We start from the raw sequence: 27,074 nt of genomic DNA on the forward strand, positions 1-27,074 counted from the left end.
TAGACGACATCCTTATTTACTCCCCAGATCTTCACACACACATCCAGCATGTCCGCCAAGTTCTCCAGCGCTTGAGAGAACATAGCCTGTTTGCCAAAGCCGAGAAATGTGAGTTCCACACTCAAAGGGTCACATTTCTCGGCTATGTTATCAGTTCCTCCGGTGTCCTTATGGACGATGAGAAAGTAACTGCCGTTACTAATTGGCCTGTGCCCCAGACCATTAAAGAACTCCAGCGATTCCTTGGCTTCGCTAATTTTTATAGGCGGTTCATCCGTAACTTTAGCTCCATTGCTGCGCCCCTTACTGCTCTCACTAAGGGGGCTGCTAAAATCCTGAAGTGGTCAACCGAAGCGGATCGCGCTTTCAGTGAGCTGAAAGCTGCGTTCACTTCAGCCCCTGTACTTAGGCACCCTAATCCCGAGTTTCCCTTCGTAGTGGAAGTGGACGCTTCCGAATCGGGTGTTGGCGCGGTTCTCTCTCAGCGTAGTGGGTCGCCACCCAAATTGTTTCCTGTAGCCTTCTTCTCACGCAAGCTTTCCCCTGCGGAGCGTAACTATGGGATAGGGGATAGGGAACTTCTTGCTGTGAAATTAGCTCTAGAAGAATGGCGTCACTGGCTGGAGGGGTCCGTTCATCCGTTTACTGTGTATACTGATCACAAGAATTTGGAATACCTCCGCACGGCTAAACGACTTAATCCGAGACAAGCACGTTGGTCTCTTTTTTTCTCTCGATTTAACTTCTCGATCTCGTTCCGTCCTGGAAACCGTAATACTAAAGCTGATGCGCTGTCCAGGGTTTACAGCACTGTGGACAGCGCATCCCAGCCCCAGGAGGCTGAACGCATTCTTCCTCCCTCTGTTCAGATAGCAGCCATTCAATGGGAGTTAGACGATCAGATTCGCCAAAGTAACGCTAATCAGCCCAATTCTGAGGACTGTCCTCAGGGTAAAACGTTCGTACCCGTCCAGTTTCGAGACAGGCTCATCACCTGGGCTCATTCCGCTTTAACTTCTGGTCATCCTGGTGTCACACGCACGTTACAATTACTCTCTGCCCGTTACTGGTGGGATTCTATGCGTGCTGATGTTCACTCATTCGTTACCTCCTGCTCTGTCTGTGCGCAATGTAAAACGCCTAAAACCCTTCCAGCCGGTAAGCTACTACCTCTCCCTGTACCTGAGAGACCTTGGTCGCATATTGCTGTTGATTTTGTTACTGATCTGCCTGTATCTGAGGGTTATACTACAGTTCTCACTGTTGTTGATCGTTTCTCTAGAGGGGTTAAATTTATTCCATTCCCAGCTCTGCCTACTGCCTTCCAAACTGCCCAAGCTATTTATATGCATGTATTTAGACACTTTGGTATTCCCGAAGATATTTTGTCTGACCGTGGTCCTCAATTTACCTCTCGTGTGTGGAAGGCATTTTTTGAACATCTCGGTGTACATGTCAGTCTCACTTCTGGGTTCCACCCTACATGTAATGGTCAATGTGAGAGGGTTAATCAGGAACTCGGGAAATTCCTCCGCACATACTGCTTCAAACATCCCACTGATTGGTCACAATACCTCGTCTGGGCTGAAATTGCCCAAAACTCCCTAGTTAACACTACCTCTGGCCTCACCCCCTTTCAGTGTGTTCTGGGTTTTCAGCCTCCTCTAGCTCCTTGGACAGCGGTGTCCACTGAGGTGCCGGCTGTGGATGAATGGATGAAGCGCAGTGAGCAGGTGTGGGAAGACACGCATCGTAAAGTCTCTGAGGTACTGCGCGTGTACAAGGAGCGTGCTGACAAGCACCGTGGTGACAGCCCAGACTACCAACCAGGAGATCGGGTGTGGCTTTCTACCCGGGACTTTAGGTTTGAGGGTAGTTGTAGAAAACTCCTGCCTAAGTTTATTGGTCCTCTTAAGATTTTGTCACGTATTAATGAAGTTACTTACAAGGTGGAGTTACCCCCTCAGTATCGTATTAATAATTCTTTTCATGTATCTCTCCTCAAGCCTATGGTCCCGGGTCCGCTCGCTGACGCTGCACCGGATGATGTTCCACCCGCGGCTGTGGAGGGGGAGGGGTCGTCCACGTATGCTGTCCGGGAGGTGCTGGATTCACGCAGACGTGGGGGTGTACTCCAATACCTTATCGATTGGGAGGGGTATGGTCCGGAGGAGCGTTGTTGGGTGGCTGCCAAAGACGTGCTGGACCCTGCCTTGCTCGTGGAGTTTCATGCTCGTTTTCCTGGTAAGCCTGCTCCTAGGCCCCGTGGACGTCCCAAGCGTCCTCCGACCTCCTCTGCTCCAACTCGTCGGGTTTCTCGCTCGGGTGAGCCCCGTCTGTCTGGCACCTCCGCTCCGACACCTGCACCTCCCGCTGGTACTCCCTGTCCGCCGGGTGGTCGTCGCCGGGGTCGGCCCCGATCTGCCTCCGCTCCGGTCCCTCAGGGGGAGGGTACTGTCATGTCTGGTGCTGAAAGCACGTCTGTGTCTCCCACATCCAGCTCTATCTGCGATTCTCACAGTAACAACTACAATACCCAGAACGCACCACTCCATGACACAACACACACTCCCGATCACATGACACGTCACATGACGCCACCAGGAAGTCCCGAGTACTGATTACTCTGTGTATTTAAGGACCATGCTCACACTCACACCTCGCCGAGTATCTGTTTGGTAAATCCTACAATACAAAGCGTTTCTCTTGCCCTTGCTATCTTCCGTGTATGATCTTGTTTTTGTTTTCTACCGACTTTGATTTTTGCCTGCTCCCTTGTGTTGGATTACCGTGTATGACCTGGACTGTTTATTGTACTCTGGATTTTTGCCTACCCTGTGATACTGCCTACCCGTGTATGAACTCTGGACTGTCCTCCGGTTATGGTATGGTTTCTCTACACTGTGCATTTTTGGTACTGACCCTGTTTCTGTTGACTACCCCTGTCTACTCTATAACTTTAATAAAAGTTATTTTATTGTATCTGCACCAGTCTCATTCCTGTCTGGCCCTGACAATCACAGTACTGTGATTCTGTAATATTCAATGTATCACAAGACAATTCTTTATGTATACTTTACAGCATCCGTGTTACTTAAACAGGATAAAATACTTCTAAATAAACAAATACTAGGAATTATGGATTTATTGGTGTCAGTTTCACAGAATTTGACAAGCAATATTCTTTACCACAGGTTTACTCTATTCATTTGATTAGCATCACCATGTGGAATAATAAAGCAGTAACTTTATGGAGTTTTGAGAGCCTATGTTTTAATAAAAAAAATATATATATACTTTGATACGATTGAAACGATTTTGTCATACCTGCACCTTTAAGATCAGCCTCCTTGGAGTACTAATAGACTGACTCTGCCTCTCCCACACACCTGTGGGACATGACCTGATGAACTAGACTATATACACTGGTTCTCTCACACTCTCTAGTTTTGAGATATTGGCAAACCCGTGTCTTATGGAGCATTTATACTTTGTTTGTTATTTCTGTTTTTTTATTTATATACTGCCTGATATGATATATCACAATATTGATATATTGTTCCACCCCTTCTGGAAAGTAGAGGCTGCTACTCCAATTAAAGCAGGATAATATCTTTTTCATACCCTTGATTTCTTAAGATATAAAGAATGAACAGGTGTCCCAGTACTTTTTTTCCAGATACTGTAGGTCAGAGAAACTTAAAAACTAAATTTAATGACCCAAAGTTTTGTACTTTATTCTAAGCCTTTTGGGTGTTCTTCACCACAGCGTCAAACGGATCCCGTGTCTGGAGCATGGAGAAAACGGATTCTCCTGCAGAGTAAGGTCAGAATTTCCAAAGACGTTCCACATCTGCTTTGATGTGATCTTATGATTTGTTCACTCTTTCCTTTGATATTTAAATGAGAGTTAGGATATTCTGTTGTTTGCCAGTATGAATTAGTCAGAGTTGAACTCTGGACATGGTCCTGCATGATTCTGCTTGTAATGAGCTAGGAGCTGGAGTTGGAATCTGGCACTGATTTGCATAATCACACTGGCAGGATTATTCACACTCTGCGGGACTTTAATATCCTGCAACATGCGGTCAATAACTTAAATCAAGTCTCCACAAAAACTCCATTTATCAAGCCGTCCTTACTGCCATATTTCATACCGCGTCGTGTCTCCCTTTACAAGGTGTGTATTATCTTTAGGAAGTGGTGAGACTTTGAAATGGTAGAAGGGATTCAACTAAAAATACACTGCGGCAGGCTGTGTTACCAGAGCAGCGAGTTGTCCTTGTCTGCCCAAATAAAAAATGCACCCCTGTCCTGTTCTCATGCGGCGGGGAAAAGCCGCAAGACAAACAGTTTTTTTCTGCCTGCTCTGCAGAACATGAGGGGCTGGCGCTCTCGGTAAATCAGGTGCTCTCTAGTGTAGTGAACACCAGTCAGAACAGAGGATGGACTAAGTATATCTGCTGTTATTATAATGTTTAGTGGTGGAGCCTTCTGGCACTGGACATGAAGAAGTCACATAATGTCTCTTTCCTTCTGTTTTTTTTTTTAAGATTTTAGATGTTTAAGGGAATTTCCCATTTTTCATTCATCTGTTTTTCTACTTTGTGAGTTACTGTACTCCTTTACAAATGACACCATATGCTGTATATATGAGAATCCCTTTTAAATTTTCCTTTGAGGAACATTTTAATCATTTTCTTATGCATTTGTTGTAAACCCTGAAGATCCTCTGCTCTTATTCATCCTCAAACACTTTTTTGTCTTAAATACTAAATACTGCTTTTTGCTTTGTTTAATTTGTTTGATCAGGTTTGTTGTTCTATTTCCTAATCATTATTATGAAATATCTTGAACTTATTCTGTCTGCAATTAACTAAAAATAAAAATGATACATTCTTTTATTTTCCCTACTGTCCCAACCTTTTCTGTTTTTTTTTTTCTGATTTGGGGTCGTAAAATGATAAATACCTGAAACTTTACTCGATGAGATTGAGGTCTGTTATGTTGCTGTACATTTGAAATGCTTTATATGGTGTGAACAGTGGCTCTTCATTGCCAAAAATGGTGCTATGCCTTATTTTTTTAGTGCCTTCCTATCTGTTAATAAAACCATAAATTCCTGTACTGTGAGATCAGACTAACTGTGCCTTCTCCTCTTTTCAGATAGGGCAGGACTAGGGAAGGATCCAGGGTGTGGGCTGAGCTCCTTCACCAGATTCTACCAGAGAAGAACTCAGAGACAACAATCAGCTATTAGCAGCCAGAACTTCTCACTCCCACAGAGGGAAAGATGGGGGAGACCGAGGAAGAGAAAAGCCAGAAGCTTTTTGAGAACTTTGTCCAGGCATCTACCTGTAAGAGCACACTGCAGGCGTTTAACATTCTGTGCAGCTATCTGGAGCTGGATCCTCTGGAGCACAGCACCTTCTACAGCTGCCTGAAGAGCAGGCTCACCTGCTGGAAAGCTAAAGCACTATGGTGCAAGCTGGACAAGAGAGCCAGCCACAAGGAGTACAAGAAAGGCAAAGCCTGCGCAGACACCAAGGTAAGACTGCAGACGTTATGTTTTTGCGACCTAAATTAAATCATATGATGGGCCTTATGAGATGATGGAACTTTCACAGTACATGCACTTTATGGACAAAAGTATTTGGACACCTGCTCCTTCGTTGTTGTTTTTTTTTTTGAAATGAGAATCAATAGTTTAATAAAAAATAATTTAGCTTTTGTTGGAGTAACTGTCTCTACTGTACAGGGAAGCCTCTAAGATGATCACCACTCCAACTCATCCCGAAAGTATTGAATGGAGCACCATCATTCCATAGAACACAGATCCATTGCTGCACAGCTCAATGCTGAGGGCTTTGTACTATCAGTATCATTACATATTATATAAATTTCGTTTGCGATACATTATCGATAGGTGGCATCAAATATGGATATTTTCGTAAACTCAAAAAGACTCACCCCCCAATTTAACTTACCAAAGTTACTGCTTCATTACTCCACATCGTTGTGCTAATCAATTGAATAGGGTAAATCTATGGAGAAGTGTATTGATTAATTTCTGTGAAACTGACACCAATAAATCCATAGTTCTCTTTAGTAACACATATGCCATCATAGAGAAAATTATCTTGTCATATATAGAGTATCACAGAATCATTGTTATAATAATATATTCAAGTCACGTCAAGTAGTTTTATTGTCAATACTGCATATGTACAGGACATACAGAGAATTAAAATTGTTACCCTCCTTCCCAAAAATTACAGCAAGTACAGAAAATAAGATTATAAATATTAAAGAATGGGAGACACTATATGTAAAATACAACAAGGACACAAATAGACATACGTGAGACAGAAGACAATAGTGCAATAGTGATGGGGGGTGATTAAGATGGAATGATAGTACAAGTATAAACAGAACCCGTATAAAAAGTAGTGCAAATATGGTATAATAGCTTAAGGCTGGTAAAGTGAATGAGTGCGTAAAGTTCTTTAAGTTCACAGTTTTATGAGGGCTTAAAGTGAGTATGAAAGTGTGAGTATAGCAGTAGTGAAGGTGTATTGTGAGATTCTTCTAGCCCACTCCTGGCGTTAAGCATGATGCCAGTAGGTTTATGTTCATCAGAGTTTCCTATTCTATTGACAGCAATTCTCTACAGAGCTGTGTGTGCATTTACACATCTGTCTCGGCAAAAGGTACAACTTAAAGTACAGTAAGTGCATAGATTCACTTGAAGGGGTGTCCACAAACATTTGGACATATACTGTAAGTGTGGAGGTCAGTTGGCAGGCTTTCTCAAGCACATTAGATATTAAAAGCACACAGTTCCCCTCACTGAGGCTCCAAGGCAGTCTGGCTACATTTGGAAGTTCAGTGAGTGTCATATGGGATGACATCATTATGTGAATGACATTAGCACCAGATGTAGTTTGTTACGCCAACGTTCGGTGCGTTTCAGGCCTGCCATTGATTTTCTGCACCCACTTTTTTGGGGGAAAGCCAGGACAAATGCAGAGTTTTGACTCTTTTGTGTGCTTCAGTCATGAGCTTATACCTACAGGAGCTTTTATTTGCTTTTACAGAGATGCTATTCTTCCTGTTATACACAGTGAACATCACCATGATTCTGAAGCTGATATTTCTTTATAATTAGAGATGCACTGAATACTCAGAATATTACCTAAAAATGGTTAAAAAAACACTTTTAGTTTTTGGCTGAATAAGTGAAAATGATTACCGGTAAATAATTTTTAAGGAACATTTTTGAGGATACAATCAAATCTCAACAAGCTGTTAGAATTGTCCTTGTTTTTCAGGTTTGGCTAAAATTACATTTATTATATTAAGTTATTGTTACATTTTTTTGGGAAAGGAAATAAATTTAAAATTTATTGAAAACTTATATATTTATTTTTTGGCCAAAATTAAAAGCAAGCTAAAATTGGCTAAAATTAAGTTATATTAAGTTATTGTATTTTTTTATTTGGAAAGCAATTTTATTTGGTTTTGAGGTATAACAAGAACTTTGAGTTCAAAAGTGCTTAGTGAGATACATTTTTAAACAAGTTTAATTACTTACTTACAATAAGATTCAAGAATGCTGAGACGTTTAAGTCTATCTTTAAATATGAGTTTACAAAGTGTTTAGCATTACAAACATTTTGGGAAACTCTCCTCTGTATTGACATTACACAGAAATAGACAGTTTATTCCTATAGTGTTATAAATCTATGTAGTAAAAATTTGGGTATTCAGAACTATTGTAAGTTCATGCTGGTGAACTAGGCACTGATGTAAGCGTGTCTTTGAATATTCTGCAGTATCAGTGCAAGGACTGGTAGAAGTGACAATATAAAATGTTTATAATAAAGTTCAGTAATATTAGAAACTTATTTAATATGATATAGAATATAATACAGTGTAAGCGGACTGAATTTCTGTATGCTCCCATGGGTCACAAAGGTTGCTTTCTCTCAGTCATCCACACCAATCAAAGAGGGACACACACACATAAGCCTACATACACACCTGCACATGCTTGCACTCACTCTCATATATTTTCTGCTTATCTCAGAGTAAGTGTGTTGATATTAAACAAGGCTTCTTAGCTCATGCAGCTCATACAGACAGTGGCTATAATGGCCTCATACTGCCACAGAGACAGCTTCACTCAGCAGATATGATTATTTGAGGTGGTCTAACTGCAGGCTGGCTCTTTATGAGGCTCCCCCACAATAAAAGCCGGCATGGACCGGTGCCCGGAGTATTATTACAGTGCGTCTGAAGCGTTTCAGAATGCCTAGAATTTAACAAGTCCCATTTAATACCAGCCGTAAGTGCCTCACTGACTTTCTTGATGTGAAAAAGAGCAATTATTCAGCGCTTTTGAGGTTGTAATTTACCTCACTCTGCTATAAAGATGGTAATTACACGGTAGCCCTTTTTTCAAGCCCTTTCTCACTACAACAGCAGAGCATACTTTTATGACACTTTGACACAAACAGAGCAGAACTGTTTCTGTCGGATTGCAGGATCATTAACAGTATTTACACAGTGATATGGAGAGGTTTTATTAGGAACAAGATTAAAAGTAGAGCACGTTAAAAGTAGAATATGACAGTATATTTATCATGTCGTGCATGCAGGATTTATGAGGTCTTTGCGTGCAATGCCCATTGAGAAAGCAGTGATGAATGCTGGACCAGAGTCCACAATGGCACCTGATGAAACATGTCAGTCTTGATGAATAGTGAGCCATCTGCCCCTCGTTTACTGTCGTAACTTGTTCGTTTAGTAGGGAGGGCATGACGTAAGTGATGGGCTGCTGAAATGTAAAGTCAGGCTTGCAAAGACTGACATGATATCATTCCTCACTTCGCCTCCAAATGTGTGCTAAATCCCAATCTGCTCAGGATATGAGGTCATACCCACTCACTTTTTCAACCTTCCCAGCAGGACTGAATGCTTTAGCTATGCTTGCTGTTTTTTTGCTGCCTTTGTTACAGTTACTGTTGCTATGACCCCAAATCAGGCTTTATTACATAGTTAGCTCAGCCTCTATAAATACCAAGTATGGTAAAATAGTTTTGTGCTTAGGGAGTTTTACTCCTGTTTGTTTTTTTATTTAAATTTTACTTTTATTTTAATACGCTAGAAAAAAAATCCTCTTTCGTTGAACCAAGGGAATATCCTGCCAAGTTACTGCAAGTGTCAGAATTGATTAAAGGTGTTTGGAGCTGCATTTGAAAAACACAAATTTGCTTGAACTCTGTATAACTGCATTATATTTACATTTATATTTATATATATCTTTATTCATGCTAAAGCATTTTTGTGCATTGCCACAGAATTATACTGCCAATATTTGGCACACAGATAATATTATTCTGAATAAAACTATATATACAAATATTCTGAGTTATTGTACATTTACTGACATTTGTTTTTCCATTAACATTTATCTTTCTTTCTTTGGATATCTTGCATCTCATGAAAACATGTGAGCTGGTGACAGCTAACCAGCTTACCTTTTTTAATGAGAGGCATGATATCCAAATATTCACCCAAATACTGATTTTTTTGTGTGTGTGTCTCTTGTGTGAGAGGCCAGCCGCAGCTCAACTGTAAAAGCTTTGCCTAAACTTCCCAGGGCTTATCCTGGCTTACAGTGTGGTTGCAAGTTGGAAAGGTGGCATTTTACCCAGATGAATATAGTCCCAGACATCTCTGTCAGCATCATTTTCCACATGGGGAAAGTAGGTTCTTCATTTTCATGTGTGTACAGTACGTATGTGCTCTGAATGAAAACGCTGACAGCTGTGACTCACAGACTTCATTTTTTCTGAATATCTTTGTCTGCAGAGTTTATTTTCACCCCAGACCCAGACCCGTTATACTCTCAGACAGGTTCTCTGCGTTCCCCTTCCTCTCTGCCTTGTTAGCTCAGAGCCGAATGCATGTTCGTCTGGGCTGCCAGCTTGTACTGTTGCTGCTCTCCCGGTGGTCTGTCACACTTGATTGAGTACCTTTTTCTAACAGTGTGATCCAAAGCAGTCTGCCTGCTGCAATCAGTCAAGAAAGCTGGGATCACATCATGTCTACTGGCAGACCCATTTGTTTAGAAGCTTTATGCCAGGTTAAGTGTGTGTAGGTGTGTGTGGTGTATCTGTGCACAAATTTCACAATATGTTCTGTTTGGTTCATGCACAATGATGCAAAACATATTTGATGCTAGAACAACAAAGAAATGCCCACATTAATTTTATTTTGTTATTTGAGACTGCTAACAATGCAAACAGTCCGAAATCAGCGTGTCCGCACAAATTGTTTTGTCTTTAAAGCATATAAAGGAGATATCTGGTATACACAAGGTATACATATCAGAATGTTATGGCCACCTTTCTTTTTCTTTATTAATAATAATTTTACCCATTTGTCTATCTTATCCATTTTTTGTTCACTTGTTTCTGTGCATACTTTTCTAGGGTGTACTCACACTAAGCACGGTTTGGTTGAATCGTGCTGGAGAACGGTTCTGCCCCCTCCCCACTCCCCTGCTGGCCTGCACACACTGCGTTTAAACAATCCGTGGCCAAGCATGCTTACGCCTACGTAAAGCTGTCCGATGGGTCAGGCAGTGTTCCAGACTCCAAAACATTAGGTTGGCTACATGGTTAAAGCCTCATTATTTTATCGACAGCATCATAGCATGGGAATTTATCCTTTTCATTTGATGAGCTGCCAGATTTACAGAGCACAACTCGCACCTTTAAATACTGTGTGCACAGTTTCTTCAGCTTGTCAGCTTGATCTTTGGTATCCACAAGCTAGATGGTATTCACAAATTTGACCGAATATATATCAGCGATCCTGTGTGTTGTTTCCAGTTTTTGCTGTGTGCTCTCGTCATCTTGTACCATGCTCGAGTCCAAGTGAACCATGCTATGGCCCACCTCTTCAAGCGGCCCAGGGCACAGTTCAGAGAGATCACACTAGTCAAATAACGTGCTTTGAAAGGTAACCATGCCCTACACCCTTAGACTCCCTTCATCTGTTTGGGTAGTAGTATTAATGCTATAGCTGATTGGTCAACAACTCTCCCCCTCATGTAATGGGAAACACTTAGTTAGCTAGTATTTGAGAACTGTTCATGGCTAAATTTGAGGAACCAAAAATGTATATTAATATGTACACTAAATAGACAAAAGTATTGGGACACCTATACTGAGGTACTAAAGTATTAAATAGAGCACCATCATACCAGGGAACACAATTCCACTGCTCCACAGCTCAACATTGGGGAGATTTATATCATTCTAGCCAGCACCTGGCATTAGGCATGGTCCTAACAGGTTTAGGTTTTTTTCTGCTTCAGAGAGTCCTATTCTATTGGCAGTACTTCTACAGGGACTAAACAAGCTGTGTGTGTACTTGCATTTCATAGAGCAATAGGTGTAATTCTAACTAGCTGAGCGCATCCATTAAAAGTGTGTTAACAAACCTTTAGTAGATGTTTAGTGTATATTATAATAATACCTCTAGTATGAATAAGTGTGAGGAAAACTGTGCTGAAGTGAGATAAGTTCCTGCCAATGGATGTTTCCCAGTGTGATAAGTGACTGGCTCCAGTAGGCACATCATAGCTTTCATCGGGAAGTGTGGTCAGGCAAGTCAGGCATGCCAGTTCCTGTCCCTCAGACTTTTCCGAATGATAAGAGGCATCAGACTGGCCTGTGGTGGGACAGGGTCTGACAGACGCTGACCTGAGCCGTATGGAGCTCCGGCTGTTCCCTTCATAAAGCACACATTCTATCCCTCTAATGATGAGGTCTGTGTCCTGTCCTTATCTTTATGAATCCCAAGTGACAAACAAAGAGGACTGACCTGAATAATCCGTGTATCATTCGTTCATTTGATATTCAATTGAGAATCAAAATCGGAAAATTAAAAAACCAATTCGTTTTTTCGTTTTTTCGTTTTTGAATATAATACCAAAAAACGAATAACGGCTTGTATTTTGTATTTTTATTTGGTTATCCAAACAAAAATTGGAAATTTAAAAAACGGACCAGGAGCCGAATTTGATTTTGATTTTGAACTTGACCCATTTGTGTGCCCTGGAAGTTACTGATTTGTTTATTCTTGGTGGGTTTCTGTTGCGCGGGAGTTCACTGCAGTGTTATCTACACAGTCTGTATTGCTGTAGGCAGCATGGCCGGACTGGAACCACATTCTGGCCTAATTAAAGATCTTTTTGAAGGTATTAACTAAATATGACATTTAGCTACGGAACGTTAGACAAACACCTGAAAGATCCTGCCGATTTTTTCTGTTGTCATATCGTCTTCTTTCACTGCAACGCGTTTAGTTCCTCTGAACAAGATAAAACTCTCCATCCTCAACTCCATCCAAAGCCTACAGCAATACAGACTGTGTAGATAACACTGCAGTGAACTCCCGCGCAACAGAAACCCACCAAGAATAAACAAATCAGTAACTTCCGGGGCACACAAATGGGTCAAGTTCAAAATCAAAATCAAATTCGGCTCCTGGTCCGTTTTTTAAATTTCCAATTTTTGTTTGGATAACCAAATAAAAATACAAAATACAAGCCGTTATTCGTTTTTTGGTATTATATTCAAAAACGAAAAAACGAAAAAACGAATTGGTTTTTTAATTTTCCGATTTTGATTCTCAATTGAATATCAAATGAACGAATGATACACGGATTCTGAATAACTGTGCCTTTCCTTTTCCACTGATCTCACACCCCCTTAATCTCTCTTACCTTCATACAGCTTAAATTGAATACATGAGTATCCAATAAACTGATTTCAGATCAGACAGGAAACAGATCTGAGCTCCGATTAAAGATGGAAATGCCATACCTCTGCTCTCTGATCCTGTAGCGCTCAGAGCCAGAGAGGGGATGAACCAAAACTAAAGAGCTTTACAAAGATGGTATCTTTGTACTCTGACCTTTCATATACACTGCCTGGACAAAAAAGGAGTCTGCACCTGTATTTAAGTAAGTAAAAGATGTTGGGTTGATGCTGCAGTTGGTCAGCAGGTTTAGGTTCAGCAACAGTATGTGTTGAAAGAATAAAGTCAGCTGACTACCTGAATATACTGAATATAGACCAGGTTATTCCATCAATGTATTTTTTCTTCCCTGATGACACGGCCATATTCCACAATGACAATGCCAGAATTCATGGGGCAGGAATTGTGAAAAATTGGTTAAGAAAGCATAAGATCATTATTTTCACACATTGATTGTTTGCCACAGAGTCCAGACCCTAACACCATTGAGAAAATTAATGCAACACTGGATTTAAATAAATATTGTGACATTGAAAAAGCTTAACAAAACAATGCCACAGTGAATACGTGCTGCAATAAAATCTAAAGGCGGTCCAACAAGATATTAGAGAGTGTGACCTTTTTTTTTGTGCCAACTTTTTTTTGTGCCAGACAGTGTATTGTATGTAGGAGTGGATGATATAGTAAAAATATTATATTTAAAAACATTTTCACCTTGCACTGTATTCATCACAGTACACATGATCGCAGTCAAAATACAGCAGTTGTGACAGATCCTTAAAAATGACTATTCAAATACTCTTCCATGCTGAGTATATTGATTTTATTTCAAAATGTGCTGCTCTCTATCCAATGAAATGTCACTAATTACACTCTGGATCAGTGTTTTATAAGTATTAACAATATTCTTGATATGCTTAAAGATATATCACAAAATAAATTGTCATCATATTGACCACCTCTAAGTATTTGACCTTGAAATATGGAGATATCATTTAAAGATAATGACGAGAGGTCTTGTTAGATACAGCCATGTGGGAAAAAGCACACCTGGGCTGCTCGAAGTCTCTGTTGGGGGTAACAGATCCTTTAGTTTTCATCGTGGTAGTGCAGAGACAGGCCTGTGCAGGCAAACCCACTTAGTTACCTGTGCCTGCAATCTGGGGATATAACTGAAGAGGCTTCTTTTCTAGTAAAAACAACAAACCTGCTAATTGTATTTTATTCCATTTACAACCACACATCAGGAAAACACTGGGCAGTATGGAAAAAGCAGATAAAAATGTGTCAAAAACTAAATCTTTAACTTATTTTTTTGAAAATTGAAACCAGTATACAGCTCTGGAAAAAACTTAGACCACTTCAGTTTCTGAATCAGTTTCTCTGACTTTGCTATTTATAGGTTTATGTTTGAGTAAAATGAACATAATTGTTTTATTCTATAAACTACAGACAACATTTCTCCCAAATTCCAAATAAAAATATTGGCATTTAATGCATTTAATTGAAAATGAGAAATGGCTGAAATAACAAAAAAGAAAAAAATGCAAAGAAAACAAGTTCATATTTATAAAGTTCAGAAATCAATTACAGTTTTCATTGCATCTTGGCGTGTTCTCCTCCACCAGTCTTACATGCTGCTTTTGGATTACTTTATGCCTTTACTCCTGGTGCAAAAATTCAAGCAGTTCAGCTTGGTCACCTCTGCAGATTGGCCAGTCCAGCATCTGCACCCTTTCTTCTTCCTTAGCTGTGTAGTTTGTGCAGCATGTAGTTTTGCATTGCCTTGTTGAAAACTGAACAGACATCACTGGAAAAGTCATGCGAGTTGCACAGTGTGCTTTTCTGTATCAATGCTGCATCACAGAAGTGTAATGAGACATCCCTATACCATAACAGGCCATGCGTTTTTTTGTATGTGGTCTGAAGCTTTGTGGCTTCAATGTAGTGGTCCATCCCAGATGCCTTTAAGCCCAGAAAAGTTAATGTCACTTCTGGACATGGTTGACACAAAGCTTCAGTTTTGCACAGTAACATTTTAAATGGCATTTGTATGTCTAACTTCATATCATGTGAATCACTCTTAATATTCGGTGTACACTGTCTTTGTGCCAGGTTATCTAAACTATTGCTCTGCTTTTTCTGGCCTCATTTGAAAGGCAGTCAGCAGGTCTTTTTAATTTGGTCTTGTCAGCTTCAACATCAAGTACCTTCAGCCACTGTGGGCAGAGCCGTGGGACAGCCTGAGTGAACAGCCTCCACACTGACCTACACAAACATGATAAGATCCAGTGGACCACAGGGACTCAAGCACAATATTGATCCCAGTAATTGTGCCTGGGAGTCCCTGCTGCCCTGGTGGCATGCATGCATTACAACAGGAAGTGAGCACCACTGTTCAAATATACCAGTATACTGATATCCCTGCCTACAGCTGCACTGGTTTAGTTTGGGTTGGGTTAATTTAGCTGTACTGTGCTAACGTGGGCATAATATCATAGGAAGGAAGGAAATGAAAAGTCAAGCCAGGCCACTGGAACTTTTGAGTCAGAAGCTGAGCAAACTGAGCACCTGGGTTCAGATGACAAGAAGAGACGGGCTTCACCAGCAGGATCTTCAGAATGACTCAAGAGCAGATTAGTAAACAGAGTGGGTGATGTGCAATAACCCCGCTGGTCTTTCATCCCTGCTCCAGGGGGAGTGAAGTCATCCCTGCAGCAGACATTCTCAGACATGTTCTGTAACCTGAAAACCTGACTTCATGCATTCCTCCGGTGTTGGTGAACCAAGCGCGACTTTGATATGACAGGGCTGTAATTACAAGTTAATGTGCAAGTGATCACACGTGCGCCTGTGGCATTTTTGGCCAGTGTCGTGTCATGGTCTGATAAACAGTCAGAATGCATTCTTTTTCTTTAGAGCTTTTCTTTAGTCTTTAGAATTTATTTCTAATTGTATCTCAGTTTTTCAACAATGTGAATGACCAGTTACCCGTCCAACTGATTAGGACTTCACCTATTATTTGCAATGGCTCCAAAACCAAACTGGTAGTCCTTAGACAATAGAAGCTCCTTAATATTTAGATTTCTGTGACTCCCAAGTTTTAGATGCTAAAAAGTACTTTTCTTAAAACATGAGTGAGTTTATTGAGGACTCTGTTGTGCTCTCTTTTATCTCACTAGCTAGTTCTGCATTTCTTTGGTTTAACACTACGTGAATGAACAGATAAAATCTGAATTTGTAATAAGTTTTGTAATAAATTTCTAATATCTCCATGTTTGCAGTAACTCTTGGATAGCAACTTACCACTAGCAGAACCATCGTTGCTTAGGTAACCAATAAAACCAATAAATATGTGGTTTTGCAGGAATGGTAGCAAAAGCACACTGATGCTATTTATTATAATAATGTGTCTCCTCTCCACTCAGAAATAATGCTACTTTCAATTTAAATAAATGAAAAATTAGTGACAATGAAGATACTTTAACTATTGCAGTTAAACAAAATGTGAAATAAAAAATTATATATATTTTTTGTCATATGTTTCTTTTAGCACATTTTTTTCTTTGAGAACACAGTATTGTTTGCCTCAGAATGTAGAGTATTTATTTTAATGTTGAGTTTTGTTAATATATATATATATTTATGTCAAGAACATAACAAAAAAATAGGAAGATGAAGGAAACATAGCTTAAACATAAGCTATGTTTCCTTTAAAGGTGACCTCTTTCGTCTGCAGGAAAAAATCTGCTCCACAATTTTGATTCCATTATTCATCCCTCTGCTTTCTAAGTACGGAAGCTGGGTAAAATAGAAGGCAGATTGTCCTGTTTTTCTCTACAGAGAACACTTAATAAAAGATGTGGTTTGAGAGGGTTAAAATTACTCTACCTTTCCTAAATCCTGAAAAAGTTAAGAATCTAATTTTAAAGAAACAATTTGATTAAATCCCAGAACTATGTCAGCTAACCGAGTGGATAAAAATGAATTGCCAGGTCTCAGGAGGATATTCTATTCGTGTAGTACATAGTTTTCTAAATATGGATCAGGACTCTGTACATGCCATCAAATCAAATACATTGCTGGGTTTTTCCTTGGTTTTACTGTGTGGCTTTTCAGAGCCACACAGTAAAAGTCCAAACACTGTTCAAGGTCAGTGAAAGATATTACAGCCTTGTAGAGACTGACCACCATATCCAAAAGCTTTTCCAAGATTTCTTTTCCTCTTTTCTATGAACTCAATTTTGAGCTAGATTTTTTCAGTCTTCATCTTAAACTGTATGTTGTGGCTCATGCTCACATTTTGTGCTTTATTAATATTAGTATCACTGTTTGTTCTTGCATGCTGGTGGCCTAACGTCACTGTCTGCTGTTCTTGTGTGCAGTGTCTGATAATTGGAGGAGGCCCCTGTGGTTTACGGACTGCCATTGAGCTGGCGTTCCTAGGAGCAAAAGCAGTAGTGATTGAGAAAAGGGACACGTTTTCCAGAAACAATGTTCTGCACCTCTGGCCCTTCACCATCCATGACCTCAGAGGCCTCGGGGCAAAGAAGTTTTACGGGAAGTTCTGCGCAGGAGCCATAGACCACATCAGTAAGTACTCACCATACAAAGTACTTCAGCTATTGTCCTGCGTTTAACTACGTTCAGTAGATGATATTTCACAATAAAACACTTCATCTTTTTATTGGGAAGTAATTTTCTCACTTCTCTGTTTGATTCTTATTTTAGCTAATCCGTTGTGACAAGTCAAATCTTGTTAACATTTATGCATATTGTTGATCGTTAGTTTAAGGCTGTTTTTATGCCTGGACTTTTTAGTTATCAGACTCTATCAGACAATTGTTCTGAATTAAGCCAGAAATGTTATTAATGACTGTTTACGGATAATGTCCCACCCTTCAACAAAAGGAGCCAGTCAGCTTGCTGGTCATGCCCCCTCCTCTTTTAGTTGACCTATTATAATTATTTTTTTATCAACCATAATCTACTTATTTGTTATTTTATGATCTTACTCATTTTAATTTTCATTTTTTACTAATAATATAATAAGTGTTTACTTTAGCTTTAGTTTTATATTAATTTAGATATATTTTATTAATTTCTGTCTCTCAGCTTTATACATTTTTTTAATTATATATTATATTCATGGTTAAGTATATGGTCTTTTTTATTTAAAATTTTAAACTATATTTCTGACAACAAGTTGATTGATTGAAAAATGTGAAAAATGTTTTCATATCAGTTAAATATCTTCATTCAGAATACTGTGTAGTTCATGACTAGGCTTAACCCAAATCTAATAAACTGCCCCTATATGTTTACAATCTTATTAACTGAATTGGATCTGAGCAACTCAACTAAAACTACAGTGACTAAGTCAGTGTTCTACGTTTTATATGCTATAAATAGGAATAAATCCCAATGGTTAAATGTGTGTGTGTTTTGTTTTTGTAGGCTGTGTGTTACTGTGTACTGTTAGCAATGCTTCTGAGGGGTAATGGTTCTTGTCCTGGCTGTGTTTGGCAGGTATTCGGCAGCTCCAGCTCATGCTCCTCAAGATCGCTCTGCTTCTGGGGGTGGAGTTCCATATCAACGTGGAGTTTGTTAAGCTCCTGGAGCCTCCAGAAGATCAGGAGAATGAGGGTGAGTCTGTCTGTGCATGCGCCAAACCACAATGGAGCCAGTCTGGTCTGACTTGTTAGGCATTGTCATACAGTATGTTGACTGACTGATTTGTTTGTCTGTTATTCTATAATTGGTATACTATAATTACAATGAGCTCCAGTTTTGTCATAATAATTTTATGAAAAATAATTAGTGAGAAGGATCCTGATACAGCTTTGATGGACTGAATGTCTCAGCTTTGAGGATTTGAATGTATTCAGCAAGAGATTTAGTGACACTGTTGGATGATCAACTCTCCATCTCATCTTAAGCTCATCAACTCTTCCTACACATTAATGCAGGACTGAAATGCCAAAAGTCATGGGATAGCAGTATTTCTATTGATGGCTTAAGAATGCCCATACCTATCAAAGGTGATAGGTGTTATCTTTCGAGTTAGGTATAACACTGACTAGCATGCTCATTTGAATTATAGGAGTTGGATCAGGGCATTATAGTGGGTGCCAAAATGATTGGTTCATTCCATTTCTGAAGTTCTGAAGCAGGCATTAAATATTCCTTGATCAACAGTGTTGCATGTGTACTAGAAATACATCATATAGAAAGTATTATCACCCTCAGTGGACAGTGCATTGATAATAGTGGTAATTATTGTGACCGATGACTTCTGGCTAAAACTTTATCCATGTTTTGCCAAAATCACACCCACGTTCAATGCTGGAGGCCCAACACACATATGTTTACAGTGTTGTTTAGCTTCCATGGGACATGGCAAAAGTAATGGGACATGGTACTTGTCCCTTACTCATGGAGCACCATCATTCCAGAAAACAGTACTTCCATTGGTCAACAGCTCAATGCTATGTACTAGAGATCTGCACAGGACTTTTAAACCTGCTTTTGCCCGCCCCTGCTTGTTTTAGTCCTGTTACTGCTCGCTCCCACCAAAATCCACGCCCGTTCGCAACATACACATTTCTGCTGCTCCCACCCGCAGTCCTTATATGAATTAAATTAATTAAATATTGTGGTTTAAAAAATTATCTTCTGTATTTATTAAAACAGCAATTATAGCACTGGATAGTGCTGTCTCATTTCTTACCACAGTCCAAACGCATGCCGTCAGGTGAACTGGAGATGCTGAAATTGTCCCATTGGTGTGTGTGTGTGTCTGTCTGTCGGTCCATCCTCTGCTTTGATATTTATCAGTAATATCTTGAGGGTTTTTTTTTGTGTTGTTGTTGCATGCATTGGTTATTAATTTGAAACTGCTTCCTTTTTTATTTGCAGTTTTTCTTGAATGCATTGATCAGTATTTAAACATTGATCTTAGCCAGATCAAGATTCTTGTAACAGAGGTATATTTAGGCCTGTACACGAAAAATAAAATCTTATTATATAAAATCTTACTTATTGATTAGTGGTTTTCCTACTGTCCATTGTGCATGGAAATCATTGTGTGATTATCTAAATTTCCTAGACTATTTATTCATTTGCTGGATTTTCCTACATGTGTATATGGTCCTGCTCCCACATTGCATGTATTGATTAAACTCTCGCCCATGCCGATAACAATTGTTCCTTGTCGCAAGATATTCTGACGAGTCTCTCCTACAGACCTCTACCATACACATACCATTCTAGCCCATACTGGCATTAGGCATGGTGCCAACAGATTTATGTTTATCTGGTCCCAGAGAGTCCTGTTCTATTTGCAGTACCTCTCCACTAGGGCTAGACATGCCCTGTGTGTCAGGAATCGTTTTAACTTGAGTTCAAGTAGCTATAAGCAACTATCAGTAGGAATGTCCACAAACATTTGGACATGAGAGGCTACAAAGCCATTAGTTACACATTAAGACCTAAACTCACCCCTCACCTCTGCCTCACTCTGTCTGTAAGACAATGGTTAGACCATGCACAGAACTTCCTCCGTTACTCACAGCAAAAACTATCACTATGACTACCATCCAGCAGCAGCCCAGCTGTTAAAAGCATTTTTAATGCCCATGGAAAATTTCTCCTTTTTTAGCCAGGGGTCTCCTCCCTGTTTCTGTTGTTATTTCATGGCTGCAGAGCGTGCTCAGTCTCTGTACACATGGCAAGGTTTTATTTCCCTCTTTTAGTTAGAAGGAGAGATCATTAGATCAGTTAAATGAGGAGCTGATGATTATAAGCTGATCAATGTAATTAGAAACATGTCTCCCAGGTCCACTTGTAATTTGCATCCAGATGTGGTTATGCTTTCATGTGCAAACGGCTCTTTTAAGGAGTGGTTTCACAACACTCAACTGGAGCCTCCCAGGGACCTGGTTGATTGGGCTCCTGCTCTGAGGACATTAGATATCTCTGCCTTTCTCTCTCTTCAGTAAAGATGTCAGAGAGCTGATAAAAACAAGAGGGCTTTCTAAATTAAGATCCTTCTGCTGCTGTGACCTTGTACCAGGGCCTTGAGAAGAGATGCATGTTTCCATTGGTGCAGTCCAGTTGTATCACGTCATTAAATAGCAAGGCTCTGTTTGTCTTTAATGATTCTTATATACAGTCATATGAAAAAGTTTGGGCACCCCTATTAATCTTAATCATTTTTAGTTCTAAATATTTGGGTGTTTACAACAGCCATTTCAGTTTGATATATCTAATAACTGATGGACACAGTAATATTTCAGGATTGAAATTAGGTTTCTTGTACTAACAGAAAATGTGCAATATGCATTAAACCAAAATTTGACTGGTGCAAAAGTATGGGCACCCTTATCATTTTATTGATTTGAATACTCCTAACTACTTTTTACTGACTTACTGAAGCACAAAATTGATTTTGGTAACCTCATTGAGCTTTGAACTTCAAAGCCAGGTGTATCCAATCATGAGAAAAGGTATTTAAGGTGGCCAATTGCAAGTTGTTCTCCTATTTGAATCTCCTCTGAAGAGTGGCATCATGGGCTCATCAAAACAACTCTCAAATGATCTAAAAACAAAGATTATTATAACTAAAATGATTAAGATTAATAGGGGTGCCCAAACTTTTCCATATGACTGTATGACTTGTGTTATTTTGTAAGTATGTGAGGTGCTAAGGTGGATTGTGTAATGTGGCACAGCCTCCTGCTTTTTTTTTTGCAGTCGTTAAGTTTGTTCAGTTTTTTCCTGAACTCTTGGGTACACTTTTAAAATTGATGGAGGAACAAATCGTTCTCTGAGTGATGCCAAAATTTGGAAAAGCATTTTTGGGCTTATAAAAATAAAGTTTCTAAAGCAGCTGAGTGTGAAGATTTATTTCAATATTTGAAGAACTAATACTCACACATCTCTATGACAAAGAAGGTTATTTATAGAACCAAAAGTAAATATTTTATTTATTATTTTATCTCTCATTTGTAATCATTTGTAGCATCTTTATTTTTATTTTTTTTTAGAATAGTAAAATAAACAATTATGCCATTACTGATGTAAATACAACCTTAGTAAGGTTAATAGGTTAATAATAATAATAATAATAATAATAATAATAATAATAATACATACATACATACCCTGATAACTCAATAACTTGTGGGTGGCAGTGCTTTAAATTCTATTATATATTTCAAGTATACAATGTCACTGTGGGTCAAGAAGTCTTATAAATGCTTGCAGAACCTAAGAAACTAAAAATATGTCCTCCGTCTATCAGGCCTCACTCCAACTCACAGTTCAACACAGTTCACGTCACCTTCACTGAGAGCACGGTGGCTAGTGTTCAGTCTAGCACCCAAGATACCAACTCACAACTTATACAGATGTGACCATTTCTGTACTCGCTCCTGAGGGAACACTTCTTGATTGATTGGCATACTGCTATCCCATGATGTTTGGATATTTTTAACTGTTTGTGTAAATAACATTAAAAAGCTTAATGAATTACAGACACAGATAAGTATTAACATGTACATGTATGTTTTTTTTAACATAGGACCAGGTTGGAGGGCAGAGATACGGCCGGGGGATCACCCTGTGGCTGACTTTGACTTTGACGTGGTGGTGGGGGCTGATGGACGACGGAACACCCTTGAAGGTTGGTACACCAGCGGCTGTGCTGCAATTCTAAATTTTACACAGTAATTTAGTTAATGCCCTACATTTACTACTACATTTACTAAATATACGCACACTATCCCATGTTCTTACACAGTAACAAAGCAGCTATAATTATCATTGCTCTATAAATACAGACAAAACTTTCCAGGGTAACTAAAACAGCTCAGGATATGATATGGTAGCTGGGTAACACAAATAGCTCATCACATGCTCCTTCACCAGTGTGTTTTTGTGTTGACTCTGTGTTCGTAACTAGCCATGTCACTCCATATAAAGTAAGTCCAGAGCGTTTTATAAGATCAACTATTGCAAAATAAAGTGTTCGGACAAAACCCAGGACAAACGTCTGCTATACATTCCTTATCAGTGTCGGAGCTTAAATGACTATGACTGAGAGAAACTTGGCTGTTGCTCTTGGCTGCACTGCCTTATCATTTCGACTGGATTGTTTCATCCAAGAAAGCTGGAAAGCCGTAAAATGAGGTCCTGCTCTGTAAAACGATAGTCCATGATGTCGTCAGACCCTCGCCAAGCGCGAGGTTAAATATGAAATCAGAGGATCAGCGTGCGTTCCTAAATAGTCTTTCTGGCTGCTGCCCAGCTGTTGATGCTTGCCTGTTGGACTTTTTCCCGTTTTTACTCGTCATCTTTCTACCTATCCCCAAACAGATGCCTATTCCAAATAAGGGAATTCTCGGGCCTCTCCAAATGATGATTCGTTTAGCTCATTTCGCAATAATGAGTAGCTTTGAAGGGGGGGAAACGGGTTTTTGCGGCTCAGCCTGTGCAGAAACCGGGCTGTTTGGAGGGACGTCTGGTGGAAGTTAAATATATCCCCCTCTGAGGGTGCTGCGCGGTCGTGTGAGGGGAGGGTGCTGTGCTGGGATGTGGGTGGGTGAGTGCAAGGGCGGGATGATGTCTCCATGAATTAACATGACAGTAATGGAACGGCTCTGGTCAGTAATCGGCTGCGAGTCTGGCCTGAGAGGCACTTTGCTGAACCTCATACATTATTTTGCCGGACAGGAGACCAGAGACTGTTTGTCCTCTTCACAGTTCTTCACCACAGGCCTACACCTGCTGGGTGATGAAACACACTTCTTTACATAACATAACAATATGACCACCTCCTTGTTTTTACATCCAGTATCCATCATATCAGTTCCACTGAGCTATAGGAGCCATTTGTGGTCCTTCTGTTTCTCTGCATACGCATACTTTATTAAAGAACAGGGAAAAAGGAGGATCATAATGTCCAAACCAGTCGTATCACGTCATTAAATAGTGAAGCTCTGATGCCTTTAACGATTCTTATATATGACTTGTGTAATTTTAAAAGTATGTAAGGTGCTAAGGTGGATTGTGTAATGTGGCACAACCTCCTCCAATTTTCCAGTCGTTAAGTTTGTTTATTTGTTTCCCAAACTCTTACATATACTCTTAAAAATTAAGGAGGTACAAATCGTTCTCTGTGTGATGCCAAAAGGAGAAAAAAGGGATAATAAAAAAAGTTTTTAAAGAAAAATGTGAGTGTGAAGAAATATTGTCACTGCAATGCTGAGAATAATGACCCACCACCCAAACAATAAAACCAGCTCTGTGGTGGTTTTCTCTTCTGTGGGGTCCTGATCATTTGAAAAACAGTTTGAAAGGAGGATAACAATCAAGTATACAGAGAAAAAACAGTACAGGACTACAGTCTGTAATTACAGAACTACAGTGTCCTATACCATCTGTGGAGTTTAAAATGGATAATGGATGTAGAAACGAGGAAGTGGTCATACAGTTGTAATTAGTTCAAGACTATACTCTGTTAAGGGTCATTTCTCACAAAAAACAAAACCATTTGCACTCAAACATCCCCTTTACTTTTTTCAGAATTAAAGCACACACAGATGTTAACCTGTTTAGCAGGAATGACATTACGATATGGTCATTTTTTTAATATCTTGAATTACAGTTTAAAAAATATATATCAATATGCATGATAATATTGCCCTGCCTTGCCTCAATCCCAGCCCCCAATCCTGAAATAAACTGCAAATGAACAGTTTGTTTTGTACTGTTTCTTCAGTTAAGCTGTAAATATGTGCTTTTCCATTCCCGACGTTCTGATAGAGCTAATTAGAAAGCTGCAGGCAACATGGCTTTCAACTGCTCATACCTTTGTGGTGAAGCCAAGCTGGACTGAGCCTAAAATAACCAGCCTGTGATTTAGACAGCAGCAGATTTCCCTAGGATTAGCATGCCTCTGCCTGGCAGGAAGAGAGAAATGCCACATCATTCACTTTCATTCTGTCTCTCTCCTCTCTGTCTGTCTCTTTCTTTCCCTTAGTAAACTCTGCTGCTTTACCTGTTGTCTCATATTTAGTGTTACATTCCCCTTTTTTCTCTCTCTCTCACTTTGTGTCTTCCTCTATGATTCAGCCATGGCCTGCTGTATTAACCCCTCACTGTCTCCATCCTGTCTCTCAGGGTTTCGGCGGAAAGAGTTCCGTGGGAAACTGGCCATCGCCATCACGGCTAACTTCATTAACAGAAACACGACCGCAGAGGCCAAAGTAGAGGAGATTAGTGGAGTGGCCTTTATCTTCAACCAGAAATTCTTCCTGGACCTCAAGCAGGAGACAGGTGAGAGAATATAAACACAATAAAAAAATGCAAATATTAAAAAGCACAATGTTTCTAACATTTACATTTTACATGACTTTTATTTCATTACACAGAGTATGAACCCAAGATATTTTTCATGTTTTGTCTGCACAACTTCATTTAATTTGTTAATAATACTATACATCCATTCCTACATTTCAGGCCTGCAGCACTTTAGAAAAAATGGGACAATTCACAGTTAGAAATGATCTGAACCATATTAATTAGTGATTTGATTATCTGATTATAAACAGATGATTTGTTAATGACGATTTAGTAAATATATCTATGTGTCTGAGGAGCATAGGAATAATTTAAAGTAATAAGTATTGATATTTTTAAAAGCAATGCTACTCAAAGAAAGAGTTGATGTGATTATACTTAAACCATTTAAGGAAAAAAATTAAACATTTTAGTGTGTAAAGAGCATCAAGAGTACATTAAACTATAGCTGCTATAGCTGATAGAACCACTATAATACAGAGCTAAAGTCACAAAGCACAATTACATGTTAAAACAGAAACAGAAGCTTTATGTTAACCATGTCCAGAAGCAGTGTCAACCTCTCTCAACTCTGAGGCACCTGGATGGACTATCACACAGTGGAAACCAGTATTGGGGTCAGACTAATTAATTGCGGTAATATTCTAAATCCTTTATGAAAGAAGTGGACACCATATGCTCCAGACCAAAGCGGAAAAGGGCCATCCAGTCTGTTATCACCAACAAACCCAACAGTTAGCGTCTGTCACTATATGGGGTTGTGTTAGTACAGATCTGTGATGCAGCAATGATGCAGAAATGTACATTAAGACCTTAAAGAAAGATTTGCTGCCTTTAAGACAAACTTTTTCAGGTACATCCATTTATCTTCTAACAGGACAATGTAAAAACACATTCTGCACACACTACAAAGGCAGGTACTAGACTAAAATGTATGTTTTCTGTAAAAATGGGACAAAATACCAACCTGAAACACTTCATTACTTTTGATCCTTGGTGCCAAAGTGTATTTTAAGTGTAGTGAAAAGATATGGAAACAACATAAAGTGGTAAATTCTTTAGCATCCCATATTTTTTGGAATTTGTGGAAGGCTTAAAATGCACAAGTGGATGTATATTAACAAATAAAATAAAGTTGACCAGATGAAACATTAAATATGTATATTGGGTTAAATAAAAGTGAATAATTGTAAGAAACAACATAGTTGTTTAACATTTTTTGGCAGTTTGTAAAAACTAAAAAACTAATCAGTGTGAATAAAGCTTATAAGGAGGTGGTGTCATCATAGCTGAGCCAGGTTTCAGTTCCCTTTTTTCTGTGACAGTGTTTGTTCCGCTCCTGCCTGCATTTGTGTAGGTACTTATTAGGTTTGTGGACCTGTTATGACAAGCGTCTCTTACACCTGAATTCCTTAGTTAAACCTCTATTAAACTCCTGATTACCACAGCAAAGCACATTCAAAAGGACATATTATGTAATTTATGGTGTGGATCATGACATAATTACTTTTTTTTTTTAAGTTGTGATGTTGGTCTTCTGTTGAGTGACGCTGTGTCTCTGATTTAGGCATTGATTTGGAGAACATTGTGTATTATAAAGACAACACTCACTACTTCGTTATGACGGCTAAGAAGCAGAGTCTTCTGGATAAAGGAGTCATCATTCATGTGAGTAGTGGCTCTAGTGGTTTGCCAAACGACCAAGAGGAAGTGGTTTGGGGAAGGTGCGGCATAGGGCACGATGACTCTTTTGTTATTGTAGCCTGCCAGTGTAATAGGCTGTGAACTCACACACTTATAAACACAGCAAGGAGGGCATAAACATTTATAAGGAGGACATATTTCACCATCTTATGATCTCTTGTGCTCTGTCT

General features: G+C 39.4%; 1 protein-coding gene across 17 annotated transcripts in view; it reads left to right on the plus strand.

Annotated features, from left to right (window-relative positions):
• The window catches only part of mical2a (microtubule associated monooxygenase, calponin and LIM domain containing 2a), an 80,136-nt gene that overhangs the window by 17,921 nt on the left and 35,141 nt on the right, over positions 1-27,074 (plus strand). For all 17 annotated transcript variants that reach the window (XR_007424885.1, XM_015607222.3, XM_049465820.1 and 14 more), the window contains exons 2-7: positions 5,167-5,548; positions 17,223-17,430; positions 18,367-18,483; positions 22,421-22,522; positions 25,021-25,176; positions 26,768-26,868. Coding sequence is in view for 16 of the 17 variants with exons in the window: in XM_015607222.3 (XP_015462708.3) it covers positions 5,294-5,548; positions 17,223-17,430; positions 18,367-18,483; positions 22,421-22,522; positions 25,021-25,176; positions 26,768-26,868 (939 nt within the window). In the remaining variant the exon portion in view is untranslated. The remainder of the gene's footprint in view (positions 1-5,166; positions 5,549-17,222; positions 17,431-18,366; positions 18,484-22,420; positions 22,523-25,020; positions 25,177-26,767; positions 26,869-27,074) is intronic.

Source organism: Astyanax mexicanus, chromosome 16 (genome assembly GCF_023375975.1).
Source record: "Astyanax mexicanus isolate ESR-SI-001 chromosome 16, AstMex3_surface, whole genome shotgun sequence".
Classification (NCBI taxonomy): Eukaryota; Metazoa; Chordata; class Actinopteri; order Characiformes; family Acestrorhamphidae; genus Astyanax; species Astyanax mexicanus.